This window comes from Pipistrellus hanaki (genome assembly GCF_964339955.1).
Source record: "Pipistrellus hanaki genome assembly, chromosome: 1".
Classification (NCBI taxonomy): Eukaryota; Metazoa; Chordata; class Mammalia; order Chiroptera; family Vespertilionidae; genus Pipistrellus; species Pipistrellus hanaki.
In genome coordinates, this window is record NC_140503.1 from 1511914 (window position 1) to 1524458 (window position 12545).

The window sequence follows — 12545 nt, forward strand, 5'->3', positions numbered from 1 at the left end:
AAGGGAGCGCACAGACACAGCTCATAGCAGCGGCCGCAGAACGCACACGGTGAGTGCTCCAGGTCGCTGCTTCCTCCTGAACAGCTGGGAGCAGGGAGGTACGGCGCCCAGAGGGGCCCTCCCGCTGGCAGACACGTGACGGGCGCCGCCCCCTCGCCGCGCTCCTGGGCGCTCCTCCTGTAACTCTGGACCTCCGACCCCCTTGGCAAACTGACACTGAAATCCATGGCAGAGGGGAGGGGGGCATGTATGGGAGGGGGGGTTGGTAAGGTATGTACACATATAATACCTTAATTAAAAAAATGAGGGGAAAAAAGAAAAGAAAAAAATCCATGGCAGAGGAACTCTCACGGGAATCATTTACTTCCCAGTTAAACTGGCCCAAGCGCCGAACTCTCCGCCAGCCCGTCCTCTCCCGCAGCGTCCCTCCCTCCACCTCCCGGTCCCTCCATCTGTCCACCCGACACGCGGCACCAGCTCTCCTTGCTCCCCGTGCTCTCCGCTAGGTGGCTCCTTAGCTGCTTGAATAACGGCGGGGGGGGGGGGGGGGGGCTGTTTGCCTGTACGTGCATCCAGGAGGGCACTCGTCCTGAGCTTGAAAGGAGAGTCCGAGTTGTCAAACCTCTCAGAGCCAAAGCAGCTGCTTCTGGGCCAGCAGAGGCACTGGCTCCGGGCTGCCCGCTGCCTCCCTCCCGGCCTCACCGCACTCCCCCACAGCTCCTCTCCGCTGACACACACCAGTGCTGCCTCCTGCCTCCCAGCTGGTGAGCCCCCCCCCCCCCCGCCGCCAGAGCACTCTCAGCTAGAGTCCTTAAAGCCGCCCTGGCTGGTTGCTCAGTGGTTAGAGCATTGGCTGCGAACTGAAGGGTCCTGAGTTGAAGTCCGGTCAAGGGCATGTATCGATGCTGCGCTCGATCCGTGACCCCCATTTGAGGCACGTGCAGGAGGCAACCAATCAAGCAAGCAGCATGGATTCTTTATTGGCCAAAAGGCTACATTTCTTAGGCTTTCAAGAAGTTAATGTTTTAAGAGACCTGACTTGGGATGGTAAACACACCATGCACTATGCAGGTGATGGTTCTGGAACTGTACACTGAATCCCATACAATTTTATTAACCATCATCCCCAACAATCCAATTAAAGGAGAGAAGCAAGCGTTTCGGCGCGTGCCCAGCGCACTTCCTGCTTTGCAGCCGTGAAGGACGCGGTTACCTGGCCCACGGGCTGGGTGCTCGCTGCCGTGCAGGTCCAGCTCCTGAGCCTCGAGCTGCCTGTACTTGTTAATGTACTCCAGCTCCCCGCTCTTCCGGCCCAGAGACCTGCAAACAACACCCAAACTCAGTGCCCTGTTTCCGAGAGGCCGAGGACCCACCCTGCACTGAGGAACGCTTGAACACTCATCAAGTCACAGAAGAAATGAAAATGGTCAATTAGCAAGGAAAGGGAGCCCTAGATGGTGTGGCTCAGTGGATAGAGCATCCGCCTGCGGACCAAAGGGTCCCAGGTTTGATTCCGGTCAAGGGCATGTACCTCGGTTGCAGGCTCCTCCCTGGCCCAAGGCCAGGCCCTGGTCAGGGCGCATGCAGGAGGCAACCAATCAATGTGTCTCTCACACTGTTGTTTCTCTCTGTCTTCCCCTCTCTCTTCCACTCTCCCTAAAAATCAATGGAAAAATATCCTCAGTGAGGATTCACAACAAAAAAGTAAAAATACACTCAAATTCGTAGTCATTTACCAAGCAGATGCGAATTAAAGTGATGCGAAACCATTTTTCATCCTTCAAATTGGCAAATGCATAAACTGTTAGATCACAGGGAGGTGGCCGCCGGGGCTGACATTGCCTCTGAGGGCGGCGCCTGCCCGCGTCCATTAGAACCCACGGCTCGGCAGCCAACACGGTCCCCTCCGCGTCTCCAGAGCCCGTGGGGCAGGAGGCACGGACCCTGCCGTCGGCACCGGAGCAGCCTCAGGGCCAGAGGCGCGGCGGCGGCAGCCACGCCGGCCGCCCAGAGCGGCAGGACCTCACCGGTGACCGGCAGGCTGGGCTCCAGGGGGCGGTGCCTCTCGCCATACCTGTGGGAGTCAGAAGCGGGGGAGGCCCAGCAGAGGGACGCGCTAACCTAAGGCATACTCTTACCCTTACCTAGCCTGTGTCATTTTTTTAAAGAATGCCATCCGAGGCCATACGCAAACTAAGAGACACAATGTCCCCAACAGCCCTGGTGGTGTGGCTCAGCTGTCTGAGCAGCGTCCTGTGCACCAAAAGGCTGCTGGTTCGATTCCTGGTCAGGACACGTGCCTGGGCGTACAGGAGACAGCCAATCAGTGTTTCTCTCCCTCCCCCTCTGCCCTCCCCTCTCTCTCAAATCAGTTTTTTTTTTTTAATGTCCCGATCTTTCAGTGAGAAAAGATACCTGCACTGTGACATGCAAATGCCTGCAGCACTGCACAGGTTTCTGGGGGAGGGTCTACCCGGAATGCTGTCAGAGGAAGGCCGGCGATGCCAACACGGAGGTCTGAAGTCACTTTAATACGATGGATTCACATCAAAGGCCCTCGGGTCTGATATCCCAGCCTATCAGCACTCTTCTGGTCACTAGTTCCCTGACGTCTACTCCTTGGTTCCCTCAGCAAAGCTGCCGCTCAGGCCTAGAGGCTGCAGTCAGCTGGGGAGTGAAGGGCAGTGGGGGCTGGAGGGCGGCGGGGGTGGAGGGCGGCGGGGGGTGGAGGGCGGCGGGGGGGGGTGGAGGGCGGCGGGGGTGGAGGGCGGCGGGGGGGAGGGCGGCGGGGTGGAGGGCGGCGGGGGGGGAGGGCGGCGGGGGGGAGGGCGGCGGGGTGGAGGGCGGCGGGGGGGGAGGGCGGCGGGGGGTGGAGGGCGGCGGGGGGGGTGGAGGGCGGCGGGGGTGGAGGGCGGCGGGGGGGAGGGCGGCGGGGGTGGAGGGCGGCGGGGGGGAGGGCGGCGGGGGTGGAGGGCGGCGGGGGGAGGGCGGCGGGGGGGGAGGGCGGGGGGTGGAGGGCGGCGGGGGGGGAGGGCGGCGGGGGGTGGAGGGCGGGGGGGAGGGCGGCGGGGGGGGAGGGCGGGGGGGGGAGGGCGGCGGGGGGGGAGGGCGGCGGGGGGGAGGGCGGCGGGGGGGGGAGGGCGGCGGGGGGTGGAGGGCGGGGGGGGGAGGGCGGAGGGGGGAGGGCGGGGGGGGAGGGTGGGGGGGGAGGGCGGCGGGGGGGGAGGGCGGGGGGGGAGGGCGGCGGGGGGAGGGCGGCGGGGGGGAGGGCGGCGGGGGGGGGAGGGCGGCGGGGGGTGGAGGGCGGGGGGTGGAGGGCGGGGGGGGGAGGGCGGGGGGGGGGGAGGGCGGCGGGGGGTGGAGGGCGGGGGGTGGAGGGCGGGGGGGGAGGGCGGGGGGGGGAGGGCGGGGGGGGGAGGGCGGGGGGGGAGGGCGGCGGGGGGTGGAGGGCGGGGGGTGGAGGGCGGGGGGGGTGGAGGGCGGGGGGGGAGGGCGGGGGGGGGGAGGGCGGCGGGGGGTGGAGGGCGGGGGGTGGAGGGCGGGGGGGGAGGGCGGGGGGGGGAGGGCGGGGGGGGGAGGGCGGGGGGGGGAGGGCGGGGGGGGGAGGGCGGGGGGGGAGGGCGGCGGGGGGGGGAGGGCGGCGGGGGCTGGAGGGCGGGGGGTGGAGGGCGGGGGGGGGAGGGCGGGGGGGGGAGGGCGGCGGGGGGGGAGGGCGGGGGGGGAGGGCGGCGGGGGGGAGGGCGGCGGGGGGTGGAGGGCGGGGGGGGAGGGCGGCGGGGGTGGAGGGCGGCGGGGGGGGTGGGCGGCGGGGGGAGGGCGGCGGGGGGGGGAGGGCGGCGGGGGGGAGGGCGGCGGGGGGGGTGGGCGGGGGGGGAGGGCGGCGGGGGGGGAGGGCAGTAGAACTAGTGACCAGAAGAGTGCTGATAGGCTGGGATATCAGACCCGAGTGCCTTAATGTGCTCCAGGTGGCCTGCACCAGGTCCGAGGCAGCACAAATCACAGCAATCAGAGGCGGTCACCCAGGGCAGCAGCGGCGGGAGGCCGCAGGCAGCTGGCAGGGGACTGTCCTGAGCGCCAACCACCACGGTAACTGAAACCTCCTGGCTGCAGCTGATGGCACTGTCTGCCCTGTGAGCAGTGGGCGCTGCAGACGCCACACATAACCTCTCTCATCATGACATGCAGGCCTAATGTGAACCATGTCCCTTCTTCATGGTTCGTTTGGAGGAAAAGGCCAGAGAGAAATACGGTTAAACTAGAGGCCTGCTGCACGAAGACTCCTGCGACAGCCCTCCTTCCCCTCTCTGCCGGCACCGGTTTCCTCCGGCACCGGGACCCAGGCCTTCGCTCCGGCCACAGCGGAGAAGCGAGCCTCTTCAGTCTTCAGTCCTCTTAGGTCTTCCGTCTTTGCACTGTACCTGCGTATGCAAATTAGCCTGCCATCTTTGTTGGGTTGGTTTGCACACTCATTCCTGTTTGGCTGGTGGTCCTTGCGGAGGTATGGTCAATTTGCATATTTCTCTTCATTAGTGTAGATGTCATCTAAGGCAAAGCCACTGTGCTGCCGTCGAACACAGGGCTGGAGCGCGGACCCCGCCTGCACTGCAGGCAGCACAGTGACACCCCGGTCCTCAGCACCCACCTGACAGGAGGTGGTCGCTACAGTGAGTCACATGTCCTCACGGCTCCATTTCCCCGGCCGCACCGCCGTGTTTTCGGAGATCGCGGTGCATGCGGGCAGGCATCCTGTGGCTGTGGCCCGCTTGCACACGCTACTGCTCAGACAGAAAACGAGGGGCGCCCGGCTCCTCCGCAGCTCACCGACCCCGCGGCTCTGCCTCTCTCTCTCGGTGACGGGGCTTGCTCAGAACATGTGCTTTGCCAATAGCCAAGCCTGGTCCACTCTCCTGCTGTCCCTCAGAGGACGGGGACCCGGCTCCAATGGCCTGGGAGCACAGCTCAGGAGTCAAAGCAACAAGGTTATTTTTGGAGCTCCCGAGGCACGAATTACACTCCCTGTGACCCAGCCGCAGCCGCGGCAGGCAGCCCGCGCCCTGGGCCACATCTGTGCACGGCTCGCCCGGCGTCCACTCTCCGCCCCCCCGCCCCACATCGGAGCGCGTCCATCGCATCGAGGGCAGCACCGGGCCGCGGGCGTCTGTGCAGACGAGGAGCCAGGCACAGGCTGACCTGTAAGGGGCGGCCGCGGTAGTAAGCTATTTCGGTCGTTTCCTCCGCTCTTACAAAGTGAATTAGCGAGCCCTCTCCACAGGAAGACTTCACAACCTCGTTCCCAACATAGCACGTTATTTATTCAGGCGCAGCCCGGCGGGAGCGAGCGGGAGCAGCCTCGCAGGCGCGGCGGGAGCAGCAGAGGGAGGCGGCCGAGCCCGGCCGGCATCCCCACCGCGGACCCAGCCTCCAGGTACGCTCTCCCGTGTCTGTCCGCGCCCGTGTCCCGCATGTCTCTGGACGGCGCTGGGCTATGCCATTTAAAGTGTCCTCAGAACTTGTAGAGCAAGCGTTCGTGTGGCTCTCAGAACAGGCTCAGTCTGCAGATTATCTCTGACTTTGCATGTTTCCTTTCGGCTTAGCTCCAGAGCATGGTTAAAGCTTGGTTGGGGCACCGATCGACCTAGTTAGGGATTAAGACTTCATCCATGTTCCGACCTTCCTTTGACCTGTGTATCTACCCAGAGAAATGCGCTCCCTTTTCTGGAAAAGGCATTAAGCAGAGACAAACCTTTGCTGTCAGACCTGACACTGAATAAACGCGGACCCTCCCGCAGGCGGATGCCCCTCTTCGGCTGGATGAAGTGGCCCCGGCCCAGCCCCTGGCGCGCGGCGCGGGGCCCGGAGGCCGTGGCCAGGACGCTGCTGCGGGAGCTGCAGTGGCACCTGCAGGAGCGGGAGCGGTTCGCACAGGAGGTGGGCCACGGGCACCACGGGGCTGGCGCGGGGGTGGACGACCCCTGGCTGAGGACCCACCTGAACCCCCACACCGCCATCCCCGCTACTGAGCAAAGGCGGCTGGAAGCGCTCTGCTCGCGAGTGCAGCCCTGCCAGGCGGGAGCCGTTCTCAGCAGGTAACAGCCCCCTCGCTGTGATGGCTGCCGTGGGTCTGAGCGCTCACGCGCCCGGACGCCGTCAGCAAGCTCTTTACCGGGTGCATCCAATGCCCAGCGACCGGGCGCCAGCGAGCAAGGTCTGCTGCCGTCTTACTGGCCAGAAACGCTTTAAGTCACCCCGAAATCTCTTTCCCAGACGCATAAACTAAGCCACGTGCAGACCCGCCCAGGTGGCACCGCCACACGGCCACGGGACGTGCTGCCCGTGGGAGACAGGGGTGGCACCGCCACATGGCCACGGGACGTGCTGCCCGTGGGAGACAGGGGTGGCACCGCCACATGGCCACGGGACATGCTGCCCGTGGGAGACAGGGGGGTGGCACCGCCACACGGCCACGGGACGTGCGCCCGTGGGAGACAGGGGGGTGGCACCGCCACACGGCCACGGGACGTGCCGCCCGTGGGAGACAGGGGGTGGCACCGCCACACGGCCACGGGACGTGCCGCCCGTGGGAGACAGGGGGGTGGCACCGCCACACGGCCACGGGACGTGCCGCCCGTGGGAGACAGGGGGGTGGCACCGCCACACGGCCACGGGACGTGCCGCCCGTGGGAGACAGGGGGTGGCACCGCCACACGGCCACGGGACGTGCTGCCCGTGGGAGACAGGGGGGTGGCACCGCCACACGGCCACGGGACGTGCTGCCCGTGGGAGACAGGGGGTGGCACCGCCACACGGCCACGGGACGTGCCGCCCGTGGGAGACAGGGGGGTGGCACCGCCACACGGCCACGGGACGTGCTGCCCGTGGGAGACAGGGGTGGCAAAGGACACTGTCTGACCACGTCCTCTCCCTCTTCCCTCTAGGTTTAGAGACGTCCTGGCAGAAAATGATGTGCTGCCCTGGGAAATCGTCTACATCTTCAAGCAAGTCCTGGAGGACGCCCTGGGGGGCCCTGGGCAAGGCGGGCAGCCGGGCCTGGCGAGGGGTGCGGGGGGCCCCACTCACCCTGCGTGCCCGGGGAACAGCGCCCGGAGCTCAGACCAGGACGAGATCCCCACTGTGTCCAGTTACGTGGAGCGGCACGCGGAAAGCAGGCTCCCCATGCTCTCGCGCAGGACGTGGGACCTGCCGTTCCACCCCCCGCCCCGCTAGGCTGCTGCCAGAGGCACGCAGGACCATGGTGGTCTGAGCTTAGAAGGTGACGTGACCCCTCCCCGTTCTCTCTGCTGTGAGGTCAAAGTTAAGACCCATGAGGGCGTGTCCTGTTTAGAGCGTGTTCCCTTTGAACCTCTCCAGCAGTGCGATGTTTCTTTACTAAAATCTTTCCTAAATATTTTGAAAAGAACATGTGAAGTATTTTCTTATACCTCAAAGCCTCTCACAGGAAGAGAGGCATTTGTGCAGTAAGAGATTTGACAGATTCTGTGTGACACTCGGACAGCAACCTGCACTTTGATGCTAAGAGGAAGCTACACACAGAACAAGCGAGTGGCGTCAACCCTCGCTCCTGCGACTGTGTGGCCAGGGCATTCTCTCCGAGGGAGACCCGGGGGCAGGAGTGAGGGCAGCGTAAAGGCAGCGTGAAGACAAGGCTTCATCCCGACCCTTCATTTTTAATCTCAGCTAAATTAAGGGGAAGTATAAAAACACAGCTGTGTCAGATCAGGAAAAAGAGACGGCTGCTGTAGCATTAGTAGCTGCTACTCTCAGAAAACAATGCTGGCGTATACTTTACACCGATATCATGTTCATTTTAAATACCAGCATACTTAATACCTAAATTAAACATTTCATAACTTCATTAAAGTAGGAAATTATTTATTACTCATGTTTATCTTTATGATCCAACTAGAGGCCCAGATTCATGCACTGGAGGGGTCCCTCAGCCCAGCCTGCTCCTCACAGTCTCACAGTCTCAGGGACGGGAGGCGACCTGGCCATCAGGGGAAGGAGACGCCCCATCACACCTCTGCTGCTGCCACTGCCGGCCGCACAAGCCTTGGCCGGCCCTGGTTACAGGCGGCCCTGGGTGGCTGGGGAGCTAAGGGACTGGGTGCTGCCATGATGTGTTTGTGGGCACCACCATCTTCGAGGGCATGGCAGTCAATTAGCATAGTCCCTCCTTATTGGCTGTGGGCACCGCCATCTTTGCAATGGCATGAGGATCAATTAGCATATTCCCTCCTTATTAGATAGGATGCTAGACTTTATCATTCTCTTTTGTTTGTTAATCCTCACCTGAGGATAGAAATCCAGAGAGTGGAGGGGGGAGACAGAAAGAAACATCTATGTGAGAGACCCATCAGCTGGTTGCCTCCCACATAGGAGAGCAAGCCTGCAATGGAGGTACATGTCCTTGACCAGAATCGAACCCAGGACCCTTCCGTCGGTAGGTGGATGCTCTATCCACTGAGCCAAACCAACTTGGGCTAGACTTTACCATTCTTAAAGGAACCTAATGTCTACAATTTTATATCTGGAGATTTGTGGGGGGTTATTTTTCATCTAAAATGAAAGAAAAAAAGAACGGAACTAAACCTCCCCGCCAAAGCGCCCGCCTGGCCCTCCTCCCTGTGGCCTCCGATCCAGCCGTGCCATAACCAGGGTCAAGGCGACCAGGGCTGGTTGGACAGGCCCCAGGGAGCCGCGGAGGGCCTGCCCTCAGAGCTCTGTGCCGCCTCCGTTCGCAGGGGGCGCGGCGAGGGCTCTTCCCGCGGTGCTCGAGGTCAGCCCCACGCGCACAGCTGCTGACCGGCCCAGGGCCAGCCAAGGCCTGCACACCGTCCACGCGTGCCAGGCCCTGAGCCAGCTCCACGGCTCGTCTCCTGTGGCTGCCATGACGACGACGGCCTGCCCCCCTGGCACCGCTCGGCAGGCACCGCGTTTCAGAAAGGGAGGCTGTGAGGCCAGGCCGCAGGGGGTGTCTATGGAGGCCGTTGTTCCCCAGGCTCAGGGGAGGGTCAGTGTTTTAGCTAAGGCGTGTCCAGAGATTTCAGCGTAACATACAGCCTACTCAGCAGGCCATGGCGTGGTGTTAGCGTGGGAACCCCAAACGTTCATGTGTCCCCGTTACCGTGAGCTCGCTTCACTGCTGGGGTCTGGGAGCGACCTGCGGTGTCTCCGAGGTGTGCCTGCGCCACCAGCCCTGCCGCCCCGCAGGTTCTGTAAGCCGGAAATCCAGGAAACCCAGCGGGCCCTGCTTAGGGTCCCACAGGCTGCGATCCCCACTGGGACCTCATTCAGGCTGCGGCAAACTCCGTGCCCTGAGGTTGTAGGTCTGAGGCCCCGTTTCCCTGCTCGGAGCATCAGCGGGGACGGCCATCCCACAGCCTTCTCTGCTTCCTGAGGCCCCCTCTAACCACCCCAGGCCCGCCCTCTCCTGCCTGAACCCGGCTCGGCAGAGGCCTCTGCTCTGAAGGTGCTTGTGATTAGATAACCCGGGTTAGATCCGTTTTAGGGTCTGAACCCTCTGCTCCATCTGCCGAGTCCCTTTGCCATGTCACACAGGGGGCCGCTCCGGGGTCACCTAACTCCCAGGACTTCCTGCTGGAAGCTGAGCAACAAGCCACCTTACCACCAGCCTTTTTCCTCACCTACAGTCAGAACGCCACCCACCCCCCGGAGCTGTCCGGAGGGCTAGCACGGCTCCGAGGTGCTGCCCTGAGCCCACCACACGAGGCGGAGCCCCGGCAGGAGAGGGCAGGGTGCAGGCCCCGGACACTCCGTCAGGAGAAGGGAGACGGCCGGATGTTGACACTGTTGGCACCCGTCACTCCCGAGGCTAAGGCTCTCCTGGCAAGTTCACAGCAATTTTACACACACCGATTGTAATAATTTTTAGAATGGGGCTTATTTTTGTCTTTTCATTTATTTTACAAGAGTCTCAGTCCATAAAGATTGGAAATTTTAAAAACTAGTCCTTATTTATAGGAACACTTAATACATACTATCATTTTTGACAAGGTTAATATTAATTTACTTCCAATCTCACACCACAATGAGTAACTTAAAGCAATGTTGTTCTGTCCTCCAAGTCTAGGGAGCAGGTGGGGGGGGGTCAGTAGGAGGGCAGCCCACGGGGTCACTCAGCAGAGTCATCCAAGAGGACAAAGTGCACAAACACATGAGCAGCCGCCGCCCAACGCGCAGTCTCTGTCCCCTCCCCGCCTCCAGGAAACAAAGCCACCCAAGGCCCCAAGAGCCCCTGAGCCGCTGAGCCTGCAAAGGCTGGAATCACCATGAGCCCTGACCCACCGGATCAGACAGAGCAACAGACAAGGTCAACTTAAATTAAAACACCACCACCCTGCGGGCTGTCCCATAAAGGGTGCTGAGCTCCGGGGAGGGGCCAGGCGGGACGCAGATGCCCAGAGCTGGAGGAGCCTGCTCGGGGCCTTCAGAGAGGGCAGGTGTTTCTCCTAAGACAGCAGGCATCCTCCGCCCCCAGCGCCACAGGCAGCAGCTGCGTAAGTCAGACCACAGCAGCAGGCAGAGCAGAGCGCCCATAAAACTGACCAAAGCTCCCGCTCCCACGCTCGGGGTGTCTACCCAGTTGCGTTGAAAACCTCTGACCCCACAAAAACCTGGGCCTGGGGCCTGAGTGCTCACAGCAGCTTTATTCGTAATTGCCAAACGTGTTCTTCAGTAGGCGGTACCCAGACGTACCAAGCACTAGAGAAGAATCAGCTCTCGGGCCATGAAAAGGCCTGGAGGAACCTTAATGGCATCTGGCTAAGTGAAAAAAGCCGATCTGAACAGGCTACATACCTGTGATTCCAACCATAGAACATTCCGGAACATGCAAAACAATAGAGATATTAAAAAAACCAGTGGCTGCCGGGCGGGGTGGGGGGTGGGGGGGGGGGAGATGAATAGGCGGAGCAGAGCAATGTTCAGGGCAGTGAAACTGCTCTGTATGATACTGGTGGTGGATACATGTCCTTGTACATCTGCCCAAACCCACAGACTGCGCCAGAGTGGCCGCAAGAGTGGGCCCCCTTCTTATCTATGATGGATCCACACCGCTTCTTCATCCGTTGCAACAAATGTAGCACATTAGAGCAAAATGTTAATAGGGCAATGCTGGAGGGGTTGGGGGGGAGGGGGTCCGCGGCCCTCTGCACTCAATTTTTATGTAAAATTCAACTGCTCTGAAAAAATCGTCCAGCCCAGCCGCATCGCATGGCCCTGTGACTGAGCATCGACCCATGAACCAGGAGGTCACAGGGACATGGCACATGCCCTGGTTTCGGACTCCATCCCCAGCGAGGGGCGTGCAGGGGGCAGCCCACCCATGATTCTCTCTCATCATTGATATTGCGATCTCTCCCTCCCTCTTCCTTCCTCTCTAAAATCAATTAAATAAATAAGTAAAATATTCTATTAATAAAGAACTAGAACTCCGCATCTGGCGGGGGAAGGTTAGCTGGTGTGCGTGGCGGGACGGGGTTTGTCTGTGGCCAGCTCGCCTTGGGACGGCCTGGCATCGCCGAGGCAGCGGGGACCAGGGACGTGCCAATGGGGCCCAAGTCCTCGCTGTCCTGGCCCCGCACCCGCCCGCAGCCCGGCCGGCCGCCTACCTCCTGGATGCCGCCTGAGGCGCCTGCGCAGGTGTCGGCGCCCGCGCCCGGGCCTGGGCCTCAGCCCGGGCCTCAACAGGGCAGGCAGCAGGGGCTCTGTCCCTGCGCTGGGCCTCCTCTCTGGCCGCCTCGGCCGGGAAGGCGGGCGGCGAGCCCAGCAGCTCCACATCGGTCACGGTCTTGCCGATGGTGAACCAGTCGTTGATCTGGTCGACGGTGAGCTTACGCAGCATGGTCGCAGCCTGGCCTCAGCGCCGCCTCAACCGCCTGAGGACTACGTGGGAAGAACGTGGCTCAGCGACGTGTCCAAAGCCCCGCCCTGATCCCCCGCCGTGCTCCAGGCCCTCCAATCAGAGTGTCTCCCAGGGCCCGCCCTGCTCCAGGTTCTCCAATCAGAGTTTGCCCTAAGGCCAGGTCCTCCAATCAGAGTGTGCCCCAAGGACCCGCCCTTCTTACGTCCTCCAATCAGAGTGTTCCCCAAGGCCCCGCCCTGCTTCCGGACCTCCAATCAGAGTGTGCCCTAAGTTCTCGCCCTGTTCCCTGCCCTCCAATCAGAGTGCACCTGCGCCCTCGTGCCCAGGCTTCGTGCCTGCCAACCCAAGCCCTGCCACGCTAGGCGTGCTGGGAGCTTGGCTCTCGCCCCCACCCAGAGACCTGCGCTTTCAAAGCCCTCGGGGCCGCCACCCGCGCTGACCCGGAGCCTGCGTGGTGTGACCGCAGGGCCTCAGCCCTCTGGGCTGGCGCAAGGCATCAATGGACCGGGATGTGCCTCGCGCGTCCGCCCTCTCCCTCTGAGGGTCTCTTACGCCGGGCCCGTTCAGGGCCGCTGGGCTGGGGCTCCGGTGGAAGCAAGCCTGGACAGGGAAAGGTGGCTGCCTTGCCGAGGTCACACCT

General features: G+C 62.7%; 2 protein-coding genes across 2 annotated transcripts in view; one reads left to right on the forward strand and one right to left on the reverse strand.

Moving 5' to 3' along the window:
• TDRD9 (tudor domain containing 9) overlaps positions 1-11884 on the reverse strand; it is a gene marked incomplete at its 5' end in the record, with an annotated part of 44937 nt that extends 33053 nt beyond the window's left edge. Inside the window, 2 exons of the mRNA XM_084860838.1 lie at positions 1214-1320; positions 11652-11884. Coding sequence (XP_084716964.1) covers positions 1214-1320; positions 11652-11884 — 340 coding nt within the window. The remainder of the gene's footprint in view (positions 1-1213; positions 1321-11651) is intronic.
• Positions 5780-7224, forward strand: RD3L (RD3 like; the record flags this gene model as incomplete). The annotated part of the gene is made up of 2 exons (XM_084864112.1): positions 5780-6086; positions 6936-7224. Exons 1-2 carry the CDS (start codon positions 5794-5796, stop codon positions 7222-7224), a joined length of 582 nt encoding a protein of 193 aa, XP_084720238.1. The 5' UTR covers positions 5780-5793.
• Positions 11885-12545: the final 661 nt, after the last annotated feature.